The 19,790-nt window shown below is 31.4% G+C and overlaps 1 protein-coding gene across 1 annotated transcript; it reads right to left on the reverse strand.

Moving 5' to 3' along the window:
- Positions 1-12,835: 12,835 nt before the first annotated feature.
- Positions 12,836-16,493, reverse strand: LOC145807504 (uncharacterized). The gene is made up of 5 exons (XM_082905848.1): positions 16,258-16,493; positions 14,694-14,765; positions 14,378-14,521; positions 13,171-13,242; positions 12,836-13,011 (listed from the first exon to the last, which is right to left on the reverse strand). Exons 1-5 carry the CDS (start codon positions 16,491-16,493, stop codon positions 12,861-12,863), a joined length of 675 nt encoding a protein of 224 aa, XP_082761974.1. The 3' UTR covers positions 12,836-12,860.
- Between the last annotated feature and the right edge of the window lie 3,297 nt (positions 16,494-19,790).

Here is a 19,790-nt window from a genome sequence, read left to right on the forward strand (position 1 = left end):
TAGGCACTAGAAAGCGACTAGACTAATATCTGTACGGTGTATCGAGTATAACGTCACTCTTTATGGAAGAGTTACTCCACCGTAGCATGTATTCATACTATATGTGCTTGGCGACCGAGTAATGAGGTGAGAGAATGGATCCCTGCTTCCTCACCGTGTGAGTCTTACGTGTCATTATTGATATGACTTTCATTTATGTACCCTTTTGTGACTTTTGACTATGTCATAAGGTAAGGGGTAGATGTTCTGCTACTTTGGTATGTTGCCTGCGGTCATGCATGATTCGGCCTTAAGGGACATCACTGGGAAAGCGGTCAATCCTAAACTAAATGGCATGAGTGCAAAGGGAAGATCATCTAGTATTACACCACTGTTGTATATTCACTGCCGGCAACTCACATCGCTCTGTATGAGAGGCGAATTGAGTGTGAATATATTGCAAGAATTGAGAGGGTCAAACATGCTTTTTTTTTTAGGGATTAGAGATGTTTTTTGGACCGGTGTAATTAGATGGGTCTGGGGTATATGAGACACTATTTCTTTTCTTTTTGGGTTGATGTCTCTATGCTGGCTCATTTTGAGTTTCTAGTATAGAGCTCCCACATGCAAGTGTTCTCAGTAGTCGCACGGTGCAGTGGCTAGTATGAGATTGTTTATTTTTTGGGGAGATTGAGATTGAGACGTGACAGTGTCATGCCAACTCATGTCCGAGTGGGAGATGTTAGAAATTGGGCGCCCATGTGGCATGACCCTTAGAACCTTTTGAACCTCATCCAAATGGTTTTTGAATTTGAATTCAAACCTATTTGGATAGCCACTCAGGATATATATCTATCATATCATGATATGGATAGATGATATAGATATCAGATATTATCTCATTTAACAAATGGATAAATGAGATAAATAGATTATATATCTGATATATGGGATATAGGTGATTAAGTGGAAAAACAACGTATGTTTGTTTTTTTTCAAGATACTGACTCTCTCCCAAAATAACGATAAAAGCCATTTGCACTGTGGTTTGTGTGGGTGATATTCAATATTGTAATATCACTTCACTGTTGGGTTGATTGACTAGATTCAGGAAGCACGTGATTTATCCACGAGGTTTTAGATAAAAAAAAAAAGGTATGATCTAAACATTTTATTCCGCTACATGTTTTATACTTTGATTTACAAAACAATTAAAAGTAGAAGATGGTACAAATTAAAACTTATTGAAAAGAGTAATGTTAAGGATTATAAAAAAATTTGTCATGAAAGATTCTCTACTCTTAGATTATAAATACAATAAAATATCATACACTAATCAAAAGATTAAAAAAATTTATGAAACATTTTATAATATTTTTTTCATGATCACTATCTATTTATTTATAATTATGGAACTAGCTAGGGACAAAAATTAAAGAGAAAGACACCTGTGGTATGTGTCTGAAATGGTGTGTCCAGTTGTCAACACCAATTTCTATTTTAATAAAAAATAATAATATCAAAATATATGTAAATAAACAATTTTTTTTTTTTTTTTGGGTATCAATGTTATGTTAAAACCACCAGCGTTGGTGGCCTGGTCGAAAATGCAACGCATTCCTCAGTACTAAGCCAGGGTTGATTCCTGGGGGGGGGGGGAACATGATTTCTGCTGAGAGCTTATCTTGTATTCTGTTCGACACCTATCCTTAAGCTGTGGCATGTAGTTGAGTTCCATTGATGCCTTGATGGTGGGTCCCTTCCTATGAATTGGGTTAAATCTGGCTGGTAATCGGCTACCTCAGGGCCAAGGCCTGCGGAAGCTGTGATGACATTACAGAACTTCTTTTTTGTTGTTCAAAAAAAAAATGTTAAGTTAAAAATAATATGATTTTTCATATATTAAGGCAACTATATGTAGTGACAAATTATTATTTTCTTACTCTATGAACATCATTTAAAAGTAAAATTTAAGTAATTGTTGCCTTGTAAGAACTACATATTGAACTAGAAATATTAAAATAAGATGATGAATATTTAAAAACACATTTGATTATGTACTGAAAAAGTTTAGAGGTCAGCCTATACATATGGGCAGGGACGGATCTAGGATTACAATTTTGGGGGGTTATTTTATAGTTTAAAAAATTGGAGGGCTACTCTATATAATTTTGAAATTAAAAAAAAAATGGAAATGCGAACTTTTATAACTTTAAATTATATTAAAATTTTTAATATAATATATAATATTTTTCAAATTTTCAAATACCGCCCCCCCCCCAATATGGGCGGTGATGACTCCTACTTACAACCCTAGCTTCATTTTTAGTAATCTAAGTAGTTCATTTTAAAAGTTTCATGTATTAATCATCAAAAAAAATAATTAATTCAATCATAACCAAATAATTTTATATTTTTTTTAAATGAGCAATAAATTTGATTTTAAAAATAAATCATTTATTTTCTTTAAAAAAAATTTGATGAGATTATTAAATCAAATTAATTTTTTAAACATATGAATCCCGTCACCATTTCATATTCAACTACGACATTTACATATTTGGCATGTTATATAAAAGTGACATTTTTTTATAATTTTTTTTATCATTTTGACTCTTAAATTTTAAATGTTATTAATTTCATCTCCAAATCTTGTAAAACTATGTCTTGATTAACAGATTCTAAAAGGGGATGAGAATCTCATTCTAAGAATTTAATACCTAGGCCAAGTTTGGCGACGATTGAAAAATTCAAAAAGACAAAAAGTTAAAAATTTAACACTATTTATCAAAAAAAATATTAAAAAAATAATATACACATATTAATACAAATCAAAAAATAAACTCATGGATTGATACTGACGATATGGTGAAGTCAGTGACCGCGGGGGGGGGGAAATTATAGTAAAATATTCACTAAATTGGATGGTAGAGCTGGGCTCGTAGGGGTCCATCATAGATCCCGTTTTGATAATCTGAACCGTCAAAAAGTATAACTCGTCTAGTACTATATTTCTGTACAAAATCACATCTATCGGATATCGCTAAATACATGATCAAATCAGTTTTGTATAAAAATTGATGGTGTTATAGTTAACAGATAACAAACAAAACTAACACGATCAGATAGCTATCAATATACAATCAACGTGATTTTTTGTAAGCATGTAGTGCTCGACGAACTAAGAGAGAGTACATGGAGTGTAAATTTAGTAACAGTAACAATGGAAGCAGAGAAGAAGTGAAGATTGAGAACCAAGAACTGCCTAAGAGTGAACATTTTCGTTATTTAGGGTCGATTATCACAACAGCGGGAGAGATTGATGCAGATGTGGCCCATAGGATTAAGGCAGGATGGTGTAAGTGGAGAAGTGCGTCTGGGGTATTGTGCGATAAACGAATACCCACTAGACTAAAAGGTAAGTTCTATAGAACGGCTATTAGACCAGCTATGTTGTATGGGACGGAGTGTTGGGCAACCAAGAAACAACATGTAGATAAGATGAGTGTGGCTGAGATGAGAATGCTAAGGTGGATGTGTGGTAAGACTAGACAGGACAGGATTAGGAATGAGTGTATTCGGGAATGGGTAGGAGTAGCACCGATAGAAGATAAGTTGAGAGAGAATCGTTTGAGATGGTTTGGTCATATTCAACGGAGACCAACAGAGGCAGTAGTGAAGAGATGCGATGCTGTAACGATAGATGGAAGTGTTAGGGGACGGGGTAGGCCTAGACTAACGTTGACTAGCATTATAAATAGAGATATGAATCTACTTAATTTGACTAATGAAATGGCCTTTGATAGGGCCGCGTGGAGAATAAGGATTCATGTAGCCGACCCCATTTGATGGGACTTAAGGCTTGGTTTGGTTTGGTTTGGTTATGTAGTGCTCGACGAGTTCTATATATTGAACGATTCCGATTAGTAAAACGGAACCCGTGGTGGAGCCCCATGGGCCGAACAGAACCGACCAATTTATGCCCGAAAAGTAGAGAATCAATCTCCTACACTGCCCTCTGTCACGCTCCTCTTTAGGCTTCTAACCGTACGGCCTATTCCATCACTTTATTCCCCTATACATTTATTTATACAATTTTTTAATACACATTTTTTCATAAAAAGTCAAATAATTAACCCAAACATCCATATTTTTTTCTTCAACTTTTTAGTCTAAAAAGACAAAAAACGCACTTATTTAGGATATCCCAAACAACCCGTAATATTCTAATACCCAAGATAATTCCATCCAAAAAATCCTGATAATTTAAGAGTTATATCTTTTAATTCAAAAATGTTTTGGAATTCTAATTTGTAACCTCTAATAGCTCTAATGTATATGTGGGATTCATCTGATATGATGTTTTGACCTTTTTTTTTTATTATTTTTGACTTTCCACCTCACTAGAGTTAGAGGGATATGTCATTGTTGCTTTTAATTTCTTCTTAAAGAAAAATCTATTCAAGTATCTGGTTTAAACAATTAAAAATAGAAGATGATACAAATTAAACCTTATTGAAAAGAGTAATGTTAGAAATCATGAAAAAAATATATAATAAAAGATTTTCCACTCTAGAATTACAAATACGATAAAACACCATGTACTAATTAAAAGATAAAAAAAATTCATGAAACATGTCATAATATTTTTTTATGATCCTTATCTATTTATTTATAATTATGGCACTAGTTAGGGGTAGGGATGGCAATTTGAACCCGGCCCGACGGGGATCCGATCCCCCGACCCCGATGAGAATGGTTTTTCCCTGAAAAATACCCCTGTGGGGACGGGGATGGTATTCAAAATTAAAACCCCGATCAGTTTCGGGCCGGGGACGGTGATCAGTGTACAAGCCCCGGCCCGTCCCCGTCCCCGTCCCCGGCCCTGAATTTTCCCCGAAGCAAAATTATCATTTTGCCCATATATATATATAAATCAAACCTTCCACTCACACACACAAGCTGAACCTCACACACTCACTCATCCTCACCGCCTCTCATGTCTCTCGGTCTCCCTCTCTCAATCTTCCATCGCCTATCTCCATCCTCCCACAACTCCACCGTCTCCCCCACCGCCACCATCACCGACCAAGCTTTGCCGATCCGCCGCATCACTAACCAAGCTTCACAGATCTGGAATATTCTCTCTCTCTCTTTCGATTTGTTATATATATATATATATATATTATGTTGTTGAATTTGATTTTTGGAACTGATTTGAGTTCAAACTTTGAATCTGATGTTGAATCTGATGTTGTTGTTGAATCTGATTTTGGAACTGATTTGAGCTCAAACTTTGAATCTGATGTTGTTGTTGAATTTGATTTTTTTTTTTTTCTTTTGGTCGGGGACTTTTCGGGGTCAGGAAAACCCGATCCCCGTTAAGGGGCTGGGGCGGGAGAAGTGATGAGCTCCCCGTCGGGGTCGAGACTGGGGATCGGAGGAGTTTCCACCATCGGGGATGGGGGATGGGGAGGGTGATCCCCGGCCCCGCACTGCCCCGCCCCACCCCGCCCCATTGCCATTCCTAGTTAGGGGCAAAATTAAAGAGAAAGACACGTGTGGTATGTGTCTGAGATGGTGTGTCAAGTTGTCGACACCAATTTGGCAAATAATTTACACTTGCAATAAACTTATTGGACTACCACCAACATGGGAACTTTTTATAGCTTGGTATCTTTGTGTCGTATTGTAAAATATCTTTTCTTAGATTTTCTATCCAAACTAGTTTGTCATTTGCAAACAAGTCACATTCAGGTGTCGTTTGGGAAGAGCTCATTTGGACTCTTTTGGCTCTTTGAGCCACAAAAGACAGAATAGGTTATTTGAGCCACAACAGACAAAATATCACATCCAACCCATAATTATTACACTATTCTCTCACAAAAAAAATTAAAAAAGCCAAAAAGGTCTTCCCAAACCAAACTTTTGAGCCTAGGCTCAAATAGCCAAAAATGTTAAAAAGCCAACCCACTTTCCAAACGGAGGCTCATACATGCGTCGGATTTTTTTTTTTAAATTTAAGCGAATTTTTTGAGTTTATAAAACTCATCATGAATATCATGTTATGAATTTTTTATTTTATAAAAAGGTATGGTTTCTGTCCAGTCCGGGATCGAACTAGATCGTATTGTTGGGCCCGTGGGGGCTCACCACAAATCCCGTTTTGATAATCTGAACCGTTCAATATATAGAAATCGTCGAGCAATATATGCCTGTAAAAAATCACGTTGATTGGATATCGACAGTTAAGTGATCAAAACAGTTTTTTGTCAACCAATAATTTGTTCACCGTCCAATTTTTTTAATATGAAACTGATTTGATCATATAGCTATCGATATCCGATCAACGTGATTTTTTACAGGCATATAGTACTCAACGAGTTTTACATATTGAACGGTTCAGATTATCAAAACGGGACCCGTGGTGAGCCCCCACGAGCCCAACAGTACGGTCCAGTCCGATCCCAGACTGGACAGAAGCCATACCCTTTATAAAAAAACATTTGGACAAAAGTCCTTAAAATTTTTTTTTTTCTTAAGGACACATTTCTTGCTTTTTTTTTTTTTTTGGGTAGGTGACACATTTCTTGCTTGTGTCATAATTATAGACAATTTTACCCTGTTATATATATTCAATTTCATTTTCTTCACGGGTTGAAACCATTGTGCTTTTTGATATTTTTCATGCTCTGGATCTCAAAACAGAGAAGGTGTTGGGTAATGTGTTTAATGTTGTATCTTGGAGATTAGTAATTGATTCAATAATATAACTCCGTGATTTGTAATGGACTTCTTTATCAAAAATACTGTGGATAATGTAAATTTATCAAAAAAAAATTATTTTAAAAATAAATGTATGGTGTAAACTTAAAGTTAGAGGGATGTGGGTCACACCCATAATAATGTAGACCATTGATTTCTTTCTTCTTTTTTTTAAATATATTTTTTGAGTTTATAGGATTGCTATTTATTTATTAGATTATTACTACCATCCGGTTTGGAATGCAAAAACATGTGAACGGATGCTAATGTCTAAAAAAATGCACACGTCAACACAGTGGTGGTGTTGGAACTTTATTTTTTAAATATTAAACCTAGATAATTAAGTTTTTTTTTTTCAAATTAACATTAACAAACAAAAATTTTGGTGTTAATGCTATTATTTTATTTTATTTCAACAGTGATAGTGACAATGATAATGAGTGTTGTGGTGGATAGTGGTGATAGTTGAGTCTTAGGGCCTGTTTGTTTTGGGGTTAAATAGATAAGAGGATTAGGATGGAGCTGAGGTTATTTAATATTAATGCTATTATTTTATTTTATTTCAACGGTGATGGTGATAATGATAATGAGTGTTGTGGTGGATAGTGGTGATAGTTGAATCTTAGGGCCTGTTTGTTTTAGGGCCTGTTTGTTTGTAGAGTTGGGGAGGGGATTAGGATAGGAGAGGTGATATAGATGGAGGTTGAAGGGAGATTGAGATGGAAGAGGTGGAGATGGTATTAGAAAAATAGTGAGGGGATTAGAATTTTTTTTATTTTTATATATTGGAAATTTTTTTAAAATATTAATGTTTAATTTTTTATATTTTTTTATTTGTTTTATTATTTTATATAAAAATAATTTAACAATTCATACACTAACAACTATCATCAAAACAAATACAATTTTACTTAACCCCCTCACTATCAATCATTTCCATTCTACCTCTGAAAACAAACGGGGCCTTAGGGGTTGTTTGGGGTGGCCTAAATAAGTGCACTTTTTATCTTTTTAGACTAAAAACTTGAGGGGAAAAAAAAAGGATATTTAGGTCAACTTTTTGACTTTTTTCGAAAAAATGTGTACTAAAAAATTATATAAATAAGTGTATAGGAGAAGTTATTGAGTAGTAGGCAGTGTAGTCGGCTGGTTATTAGATGGAAAATGATTGCCTCCTTTTCAGACTTGAATTGGACGGTGTTGTTCGGCCGTGTAGGCCCACCACGGGTCCTGTTTTGCTAATTGGAACCGTTTAATATGTAGAACTCGTCGAGTGCTATATATTTGTAAAAAAATCACTTTGATCGGATATTGATAGCTATCTGATCGTGTTAGGTTTTTGTCAACCGTTAACTATAACATCATCTATTTTTTATACAAAATTGATTTAATCATGTAGCTATCTATATCCGATTAACGTGATTTTTTATAAACATATAGTACTTGACGAGTTCTACACATTGACAGTTCGGATTATCAAAATGTGACCGGTGGTGGGCCTCCACTGGCCCAAATTACCCTCTAATTTAATAAATATATATACCTAATTTTTTTTCCCCGCTTTGACAGCCTTTCCATCAATTCTCAGTACCAGTCACGTCTTTGTATTAAAATATGTAATAAATTAATTTTTTTATATTTTTAATTTGTGAATAGTGATAACTTTTTAACTTTTTTAGTAATTTTTTGACTTTTTAAATTTTTTTAGAGATGCCAAACTAGGCCTTACTTGTTAAATTTAAACGGTAAAATTTTATTGTCAAAGCCAATGTTAACATAGTGAATTTTTAATGTGTTAACATTTTTTTCTTTTGAATATTTCTATCAATTATGTTAACTGTAAAGAAAAATTAGTGAAACATCTCTCTTTAACTTTGTGTAATAGAAGTAGTCTAAATTTTTTTTTTAATTAGTTAAGATCCCTTGATAAAATTTCTCTGTGTTAGAGTTGAAATTTCTCTGAATTAAGTCAAAATTTCTCTAAGTCAGGCATAAATTTTTCTAAATCAAATTTTCTCTGTAAAAATGTTAAGAGACCCTAATTACTATGAAAATATTATATATTCTTTATTTTATAAAATTTTAATATTAGGAACCTTAAAAAAATTTCCCTGACTGTAATGGGTATGCCCATTGATTGTACAATTTAGTTTGGAAAATTACAAACTTAGTTTGGGAAATTAAAATAAAAATAAAAATAAATTTGACCTTTGTAACAAAATAAATTTTAAGTTTTTAATTTTATCAATTTAAATCATAATTTTTTTATTTAATTTCAATTTAAACCATCTATCTATTTTTGTTAAGTAAAATTAACCAAAAAAAATATTCTAATAAGTAAACACAATGAAATAAAGATATTTTAGACATCTTATATATATCTCAATTGAGTTTAACAACATATCTTTTTTTCACCAGTTTTACTTAATAAAAAAAAAATGATTTAGATTAAAAATAATTGATAAAATTAAAAATTCATAATTTATTTTGTTATATTTTTTGTAATTTTTCCTTCTACTTTTTAAATATTAAAATTGACAGTAAAATTTTAAAATAAACAAATGATATTGTGGTCAAACATATTTGTCCTTTTGGTAATGAACTTTTATAATTGAGGAGTTCTCACCAAATCTCCCTTGGGGGAACCTCATATACTATTACTAGTTTTTTTTTTTTTTTTTTTTTTTGTTGCGTGTGGATTAAAAAAAAAAATGCCAGTGCTGTTTTCAAGCATAAAAATTCATTGACATTGTTTGGCATCACTAATGAAATTGAGTATGGCTAAGTATTTATAAAATCCATAAATTAAATTAGTCTAGTTTAATCTGGTAGATTTGAATTGGATTTTTGAATTTGTGGTCTAATTCTAAATTGAAAAATTGAAGAGTCATTCTACATGGATCGCTTCCGAATTTCACTTCACAGTTTCGGATTAAAATCCATCTGAATCATATGCAATACAGTTCTGATACATAGTATCCTACCTCTTGTATATAAAACCAAAGCTACTGTTGTATTTTTTCCACTCAAAGTTTGTTTACCTTTCTACTCAAAGCTGCTGTTGTTGTGGAATGATGGGCTGCTACTAGAGCTGCAAACGAGTCAAACGGAGCCGAACTTTTATTAAGTTTGACCTTGGCTCGTTCACTTATTAAGCTCGAGCTTAGCTTGATAAGTATTTGGGATCAAGTTCGGCTTGGCTTGACTCGATAAGATTTTTTAAAATATTATTTATATTATTTAAATAAAAATATTATTTAATATATAAATAATATGTTTATTATAAAATTTAAATAAAAATAAATGAACCGAACTTAACGAGTCGAGTTTATTCGAGCTTGAGTTTGACTCATTTAAATGTTAAATGAACCAAGCCGAGTCAAGTTTGTTCATAAATAGTAGCTCGGTTCATTTGCAGCCCTAGCTGCTACTATGAAGCTATTTCTGTGAAGTAGTGTTGTTTTTTGTTGCTATTGTTGTGTTATTTTTTAATTTTAGTTTTGGAATGGTATAATGATGGGACCAATTATAGTATTTTTTTTTTTTGGAATTTGTTGATGGTTGCTGCTATTGTTGCAGTGAAACTAGCTATTACATTTCTTTAAATGAAAGGTAGGACAATATGCACGTTTATATTTTGAAAAATTTTGGGCAAATTAATGTAGAAATGAAAATATTATGTGATTTTTTTTATTAATAGATTATGTAAATCCGTAGTTTCAAACCATGCCCAACTATATTTAAATGTTTGGTTTGTAATTAATGGATTGAGTTTAATTTTATCCCATACTAAATCAATTCAGATCATGTTCACCCTAAAATTGATAATTAAATTTTGAGTAGGGTAGCGATTTTTTCCACCAAAAAACTACTAGATTTAAATATCATTGACCGGTCATAAGACCTGCCCGTAACTGCCCCATGATTTAAAACAAACCAAACTTTATCAAATGGGCCTAAAGTGGCCCAAGAATTTTAGCTAATAGGCCCAACATAAGCATGGGCTTTCTTAATTGGTAACACTTACGTTTTCAGTTTTCTATTTATATTTATAAAAATTTTAAAAATTCAAATAAAAATTTGTTTGGTAAATTTTTTATTTATAAATCAGTGGTCTCAGTTTATAAATTTGGCCAAAAAATGTAAACTCAAAAAAGGTGTTTCCTTTTTGAGTTTTTAGTTTTTTTTTTATCACCTAACACTAGCTACCACCCGTCACCATTTTCCACAACCGTCTTCTGCCACCACCACCCACCACCACCTGCTACCACCATTCACCACCCACTTGCCACCACCACCCACCACCCGCCACCACCACCCACCACCCATTTGTCATCCACCCACCACCACCATCCACCGCCCGCCACCATTACTCACCACCCACCTACCACCACCATCCACTAACTGCCACCACCACTCACCACCACCACCCACTCGTTACCACCCACCACCCGTACCGTCACCCACCACTCGCCACCCACCTGCCACCCGCCACCAATACCACCACCACCCACCACCCACCACCATCCGCCACCGTCACCCACCCACCATCACCACCTGCTGCCACCACCCACCACCACCCGCCACCGTCACCCACCACCATCCGCCACCCACCCGCCACCACCATCCACCACCCGCCACCACCACCCACTCTCTACCACCCACTACCCGCCTCCGTCACCCACCCACCACCACCCGCTACCCACCACCCACCGTCACCACTTTCCACCACCATCTTCTGCCGCCACTTGCCATTTCTCATTCTTTTTTATATTTTTAAATTTTTTTATACATTTTGTCAATTACCAAACGCGTTTGTAATTTATGTTTTTCTAAAAATAAATAAAAAATAAACAAAAATCAATTTATAAAATTTTTATAAATATAAACTGAAAATGTAAACGTTATCAAACAGACCCTTTACATTCAAGTTTGGATTAGATCCGAAATTTGTGAACTGGAATGAATAGCCCTATTCGTATACGGCTGTTTGGGCTTCTTACTAGTTCAGACTGGCCGAGAGCCTGAAAAAAAGTCGTAGAAATTGCAATTCAGTGCAATTTGAAAAAAAAAATTCATGAATTTACAAATATTTTGAGAAGACACTATTGATTTGCAATTTTTCCAAAAAAAGTCACATTTTTCATTTAGTTTTTTATTTTTAGTAAAATTTGTGTTAGATTTTTTATTTTTTATTTTATTTATTTTAATTTTTTTTTTTACATTTCAAGTCTGTTTAGTTTAGAATAATTTAAAAAGTAAGAAAAAAAAAATTAAAAATAATATTTACTAAAAGTCAAAAACAAAAAACTATTAAAAAACAACTTTTTTTTGTTTGTAGTGGAAAATTTTCAATATATATATATATATGTTTTTTAGACTGATTTGAAAAGTAAAAATATTTATAATAAAAAAAAATGTTTCTGAAAAGAATTTCTTTTTATGAGTGAAAAAGTTCATGTGACATTTTAACTTTTTTAAAAGATTTTTTGGTTAACAAATAAAATCTCGAGTGTGTACATTGATTCTATAACAAAGACACCATTTAAGTCAGAGAGTACAACTGTCAAGATTTGACCTTACATCCAAGCTTTGAATAAGGTTTATATATCCAACACTTAGACAGCCATCCTAGAACCACTGCACCAAATCTCAGGGAGTTGGTCATGAAAAGTGTAGAACCTGGGATCTCGGGATTTTTGCCCCAAAGCCTTATCAAAATGCCACAGCTCTTTGAGTTACTTTTTTAAAAGATGATGAACAATATGATGATTTTTTGATTTTTTAACATTTTTAAGCCAAAAAATAACTTTTTACTTGTTTCTCCAAATAACCCTTAAATAGATTTAAAATACATAAATAATAAAATAAAATGAGTGACTTATAAGTCAGCTAAGAGAGAGAGAGAGATTCAAAACATAAGGGGAGATACTTCAGTTGAGGGAACATGGATGAGGAGAACAATGAATAAAGCTGAAAAGAAGCTGTAAATAAAAGACAAAAATAAAGAGATAATTTGACCTTGAAAAAATTTAAAAAAATTAAAAAATGTATTACGGTAGGTCATGCCAAGCAAACTCACTGTAATAAGTTCAATCAATTTTGGGCAATACGATTTAAATGAAGAAGAAAATTAGAAACACATTTAGAAATGGAAAAACAAATTTGAAGATTCCTAAACTAGATGTTGCCATGTTCTTCAAAGGGAAATCCTCTAATGGTCTAGTGCTTGGGATTTTTCCTTCCAAATTGGTGTTTGTGACATTCCTGCAATCAAACCCCATTTTGAAAATTTTGGGTAAGTGTATAATGATATAATAATGCATTAATATATACAATACCAAGATCAATTTATTTACAAGCTTAATTAAATAAATAAGTAAATAGAGGCACAAGATTAAAAAAAAAAAAAAGTTACAAACTTACAAGATTTTGAGATGGGAAAGGTTTAAAACTTCCTGTGGAATTTTTCCAGATAAATGGTTATCGTTGAGGCGTCTACAAGGCGAAAAACAAAACAAACAAGTGTGAGATAGAATCACGAATTTATTGTCAATTTTTTTTTTCTTTTTTTTCTTTCACAAATCCCCTTTTAAATCCTTATTAATTCAAAACACAGTTTTAAGTCGTGAAACACAAAAGCAAAACAAAGTATCCGACACAAAAAACACAAGACAGATAGTGATGGATATATAATTAACTTGGTTAGAAATACCTTCAAACCCAAGCTAATTATATATATACAACCCACCATGTGGGGTCCGCTATAGTTAAATGGTCACATGAGAAACCTTCTATAAAAAGCCAAGCACAAAGTAGACAATACTCTGAACCATAAATCTACTCTCTTTACACTTCAATTGTACTAACTTAAGCAACGAAATAGCCTTTGCAGATACCACACCGATACTCACCCAAACTCACTCTGTCTCTCCTCATTAATGGTGAAAAATCATGGAATCAAGTGAATTTCAGCATCATCAAATAGAATTTTACAATTTGTTGGTCCAACCCACTTTTTAAAAATATTGTCTAGCATTATATTTTTTTGTTTTAATTTAGGAAAATTATTCCAAGCCCTAAGGGCACACCACATGGCTTATGCCACCAATCAATCACCAAAAACATAGCTACCTATTGTTTCCCCATGCACTAACAAGCTCCACATTCTCTACCAATTATCAAAGTTTTTGGGCACCACCATGCCATGCCTATGGGGCATCAAATAACTTCTCCCTAGTTTATGTGTTTCTAAATTTATTGTTAAACATTGAAAAGTGATGTGTTCAATCATCAAAAATTCAAAATTTTATTTATTTATTTATTTAATTTTATTTTTTTACAATAGTTAGCGAGGAAATAGGGAACGGGAAGTTGCATACTCCAGCAATAAAACAAGAGCTCAAACATCATACCTGATAAGAAAATACCTCATTTATTGAGCCAACTCTTTAATCTTAAACTCCCGTTCAATTAATTCAATTATATGATAGAAACCAAGTATATTTTTTGTTAGATTGCATATATATATATATATATATGAATTAGAAAATAAATAAATAAACAAAATTCCAAGCCAAAATACCTTCTACTCATACAAAAGAAATTCACATCTAGGTTTGAGCAAACTCACAAGAACTCAAGGGACTTCAAGTTTCCCAATGAAGGTGGAATTTTTCCTGAGAGATTGTTCTGATACAAGTCCAACTCAATGAGATTCTTCAAATTACCCAACTCAGCCGGGATACTTCCTTGAATGTTGTTTTGGTGAAGTACCCTACACCATCAACACATAACAACAAATTGTTGTTTTGTATTTTAAAGAAATAGAACATAAAAAGTTCCACATAACAGAGATAAAAGGTGGAACCTTATCTGTAAAACTTTTCGTATTTTTATTTTTGTGTTACTGAACTTTTTTGAGGAAATTAGGGAGGGGAAGAGCTTACAGATATTGAAGTTGTTGAAGGTTTCCAAGTTCAGGAACCAAGTTACCAGTTAGGTTTTTAGAACCCAAGTCCCTGCTCGTAAGTGACAAGAAAACTATAATTAATTATTTTCCTTTCTTTTTCCCGGAAAATCAGAAATGAAATGGAAAGAAAAGCTTAAGGCCTCGTTTAACAACTTTCAGTCTTAATCAAAAAGTAAAAAAATTATTATAAGTTGTCACATTATTCTCCTTATTTTTTTATACATTTTTCTTAAAAAGTTAAAAAATTATTAAAATAGCATATTTTCAAATAAGGTCCAAATGTATGAGAAAGCTTAGAAGAATCAAAAGAGTGCACATATGAAGTGACGAAACATTGACACATGTATACATCATAGCAAAACATACAATTTTTTAGAAAAATTACACAGAAAATAATTATATATTTATTTATAAAAGAAATTAAAATATTTATTATTAATATTTATAAAGTTCTACTAATCTTTAAGCACAATTCAATTACTTTAAAGTGGAACATCCCACAAAAGGCAAAAGGAAAAGAATAAAGGGGAAAAGAAATACTTTACAAAGAAAATAAGAATTTGAATAAAGTTATACGCATCAATTGGTATATTAATTAGTGTATCAAAGGATGATATAATATAATTTTAGAGACTTTGAGTCTCTATAATTTATATAATAGATAGGATTTATACTTTTAAAGTGATAATGTCATAACATATATTTATATACTATTTGATATATTACTTGATGCGTGTAATACATAGTAAAAATATATGAGGGAAAAGACTTTGAAAAGCCCATTTGGTATCAATTGCAGTGATATTGGGAGTAACAAGTGATGCATATAAAAAAATCGGATTAAAAGCATTGATCATAAAAATTAAAAATAAAATAATAATAATAATAAAAAGCCTTCGTTTAGTTTTCATTGTGGGCTATATAATCACAAAAGACAAAAAAAAAATTACAAAATCACAAAAAGACAAAAAAGCTATAAAAGTACCAAACTACCCCATATACAAACAAAAAGTCAAAAAAGCATCATTCTATACTGAGGGCAATTTTGTCATTCTAAAGCCAAAAAGTCAAAAAAATCAAACAAGAATACCAAACGACTAAAAAAGTCTCAGACTAAAAAAGTCAAAAAAGCCAAAAAGTCAACTAAAAAAGCCATAACCAAACGACACCTAAAACAAGAAACAAAAATAAAATTTTTTATAACAATTATGAGTTGTGAATCGATTATAAATTAATATATATTATGCATTAGTTGATATACATGTGACTTTTACTTTCACCCTACAGGGGGAGTGATGGGCCAAAAAAATTATCGATACTTTAAACAGCAATTCTATCATTTCAAAAAAAATTCAAAATTTTGTCCAAAATTTGTAATCAATAGGCAAAATTTATTCAAGCTGTGTGTAGCCCCTCACCTCATCAAGAAGGGTAAACCTAAACCATTGATCAACAAATCTAAATATATTTTTCCAGATATTTATCTAGTCCCTAGACTTTCTCTATATTAAAAAAGAGAGAAAGAGAGAAAGGGGCAATACAATAGAATAACTTGTTGATTCTGATTGCAAATGATGTGAAACCAAGTACAAGGGTTGATAATAGTTGAGTCCCAACTATGTAAGACGTTGTTTGGATCTAACAAGCTAAGCTTGAAGACAACAAGAGCATCTCCTTCATTGTTCCCACAAACCATTATTGAGTTTTCATTCAAAACTATTGTTAAAAAGAAGGTTAGGGCTGCAAAGACGCTCCAAAACCATTTTGGTGCTGCCATGGCTTCTCTCAATTGGTTTCTAAGTATATAGAAAGAAAAAAAAAAAAAAAAAATCTAGGGTTTTAAGTGCTTGGAGTTTTGGTGATGAGAGCAAGAGTGATATATATATAGTATATATATTGATAGATGAAGAGAGAGAAACGTTGTTGCTCACCATGGTTATTTCTTCTTCTTCAATTATTTCCATAAAACAAAGGTTTGTCTTTAGCAGTTATGGAGTTTATTGGAAAATTCTATATATAAATAGATTTTTTACACGATTTATCACTAGTGATAAAAAAACAAAGGATTTTACATGTATTTATTAGGGAAAATTATACCTATGTATATTTTGAGAGAAAATATTATAGGTCTCAAATTTTCTATTAAATAAACGATCAAATGTCTCACACGGGTATGGGGTCTACAAACTTCTCACACCGTGTGAGATATTTAGTGATTTATTTAGTAGAAAATTTGGTATCCCTATTTTGAATTTAGATCCTTTCCAGTGCTTTTTACGGAAATGGTCCAGATTAGGCCACGTCCCCCACTTAATGATGGGTGGCTCAAATCTAGCCCATTACAAAACAATACAAAAAATAAATTCCAAAATTTTTCCCAAAACATTCCGTTGCCACCCTTGAGTTCTTGACTAGCGACCACTCTCCGTCCACGAATATTGACGGCGAAGCTCTTCGGTGAACATCGACAGTGACCTCCCTCTCCAAATCCACTCTCGCTAAGTGGCCTGAAATCCTTCTCTCTCTCTCTCTCTCCTCCCACTTCCTCAACACATTATCCTCACTCTCTTCTCCTTCAAAATTTTTCTATGATAACTTTTTTTATAGGTTGCAATCTCATGTTCCTAATTTGAATTGTTTAAATGCAGACTAGTATATGTTGCTTGAATTCATGCTAAAAAAGGACAAGAGAATCTTATTTCATTTTTGCATTGCAATAAATATCTTTTGTAAATAATATGCCCCTACTTCTATGATAGATTTGGTTGTCAAGCCTCATGAACAGGGAACTGCTTTTATCTAAGTTCCAAAACTTATTTGTCTAAGTTCCAAAACTTCCCAATCAATCTAATTTTTTCCAAATTTTTTAAGCAAGCATGGTAATAAACACATTTATACAATCAATCTCGACACTCATCAACAGGGCAAAATTAGAGCAAAATTCCTTAGTTACTCCATCCTCATCAATCTTATTTTTCCAATTTTTGGAGCCATACATATCACCAAAGTGAACTATATCTATTAGGGAAAAATTAGGACAAAATATATCTATAAAATTAGGATTCTTTAGATTAATAATGTGTGTAAGATAGAGAGAAAGAGTGAAAAAGATTCTGGGAGAGAGAGAGAGGCTTCGTTGGCATTTCAACATGCAATTTCACTTAAAATCGCATATTAAAAATATAATTTTATGATGACATGGATTTCCCTAACATGTGATTTCAAGTGAAATTACATGTTAAAAATGTAATTTTACGTGCAAATTTCAATTTAAAATTACATTTTCAAAATGCGATTTCAAAAAATAAGTTAGTTTTTCAAATAATTTAAAAAGTGGGTTAATTCTCTAAATTATTATTTTATTAGAAATTTTTTAAAAAAACTCCCTAAAGTTGGTGTTAGTTTTGTAGTTGATTTTACCATTTCACCGTTAGTTGACTTATGAAATGACAAGACATATATTTAGATCATGAGTTTAAAAATAAAAATATGAATGAAATATAAATTAATTTTTTTTCTATTTCTTTTTTTTTTGTTTATTTTTAAATCTCTATCTAAATTTATGATTCTAACACAATTTAAAAGAATTGTATCAAATATGGCAAAGACCACCCTTAGTTAAAAAATAATAAATTCAGAAAATATATTCTTGAAGAAAAAAAATGTTACTATTTTATTTTTTTGAAGAAAAAAAAGTTTTATGTGTTAAAAAAATAAAATCTATTTTTATTTTGTTTATAATTTTTTTTAAAAAAATATTTGGCTTTCTTTAAGAAATACTAAATTTTGTAGTGTTAATTTTGTAGTCTTATTAGAGGACATTTTAATGTTGGTCTCTATCGAAAATAGATAAAGGGTAAGGTGAGAATTTTCTAAAAGAATTTTGGTTGCCACATCACTACCAACGTTAAAGGAATATGAAGGAATCTGAAATACTGCTACAAATAAAAGATAATGACAGTGCCATTTCAAAAACTTAGAAAAAATATTTGTAATTGTCACAAATTCTAGAGAAATCAATGTAATTTACACTTATTTATTTATCTTACGATTTGTTGATTTAAAGCATGACTCATTTTCATATCACTATTTTCTACACTTTTTCATACTTAATTTTCTAGACCCCATAATAATAAGTGGAATCGTTTATTTTATAAATCTTACAATAAAGACCATCCGTGCAAAAAAATAATTTCATCAGATTTCGATCGATAAATAAATAATTAATTCACATTTTGTTTTATAAAATTGATCATTTGAGTTTAAACTCATCATATTGCCGTTTATTTTAAATATATATATACATATATATAAAATTTGGTCACATGCTTAGTATTATTCTTGAAATTAACTCATATTTATTCTTAGATTTACAAAATAAACGATTCAAATGATTATTGTAAATTCGGAATGAAATTAACAAAATTATATTATAAACTTGTTTGGTTATCTCTGTTTTTTTAAAAGAAAAATGCTCCATCCCCCAATTTTTACTCCCTTAATGATGTAGCAAATAATACTAACTAATCAACTCTTTTTAAACTCTTTTCTCTCTTTTCAAAATTGTTTGACACATCATTGGGGGAGGTTGGGAGAGAAATTGGGGGATGGAAGATTGATTTTTTATTTATTTATTTATATTTTTCTTATTTTTTTTAGTTTTTTTAATATTTTACACAAATTTTTTATTTTTTAAATACACTTAAAAAATATAATATTTGTGACAAAATTTTTAAAAAATTCGCTAAATATAAAAAATACAAAAAAATAAAAATAAAAATTCAATATAATTTCGTATTTTGTTGTAATCAATAATTTTTTTAAAAAAAATTTTGTACAAATTTTATACCTTTTAAATATATCAATATTAGGTAAATCTAAAAAATATAAAAAAAATAATTAAAATATTTTAAAAAATTACTAAAAACATAAAAATGCGAATTAAAAATTTTAAAAATTATTTTTAAAACCCCAAAGCAAATATGTTTGGTTTGGGATTTAGAAAAAGATCTAGAAAAGGGAAAAAAAAATCAAAAATCATTCATACCACTAAAATAAAAGATTATTACTTATT

This window comes from Camellia sinensis, chromosome 14 (genome assembly GCF_055761805.1).
Source record: "Camellia sinensis isolate YWXY chromosome 14, ASM5576180v1, whole genome shotgun sequence".
Lineage (NCBI taxonomy): Eukaryota > Viridiplantae > Streptophyta > Magnoliopsida > Ericales > Theaceae > Camellia > Camellia sinensis.

Coding starts and splice junctions, on each gene's coding strand:
- LOC145807504 (XM_082905848.1), bottom strand. CDS start 16,493: ATGGCAGCACCAAAATGGTTTTGGAGCGTCTTTGCAGCCCTAACCTTC. Junction 13,243..14,377: donor TTGAAGTCCCTTGAGTTCTT/GTGAGTTTGCTC, acceptor TTCGCCTTGTAG/ACGCCTCAACGATAACCATT. Junction 13,012..13,170: donor CTTTCCCATCTCAAAATCTT/GTAAGTTTGTAA, acceptor GTTTGATTGCAG/GAATGTCACAAACACCAATT.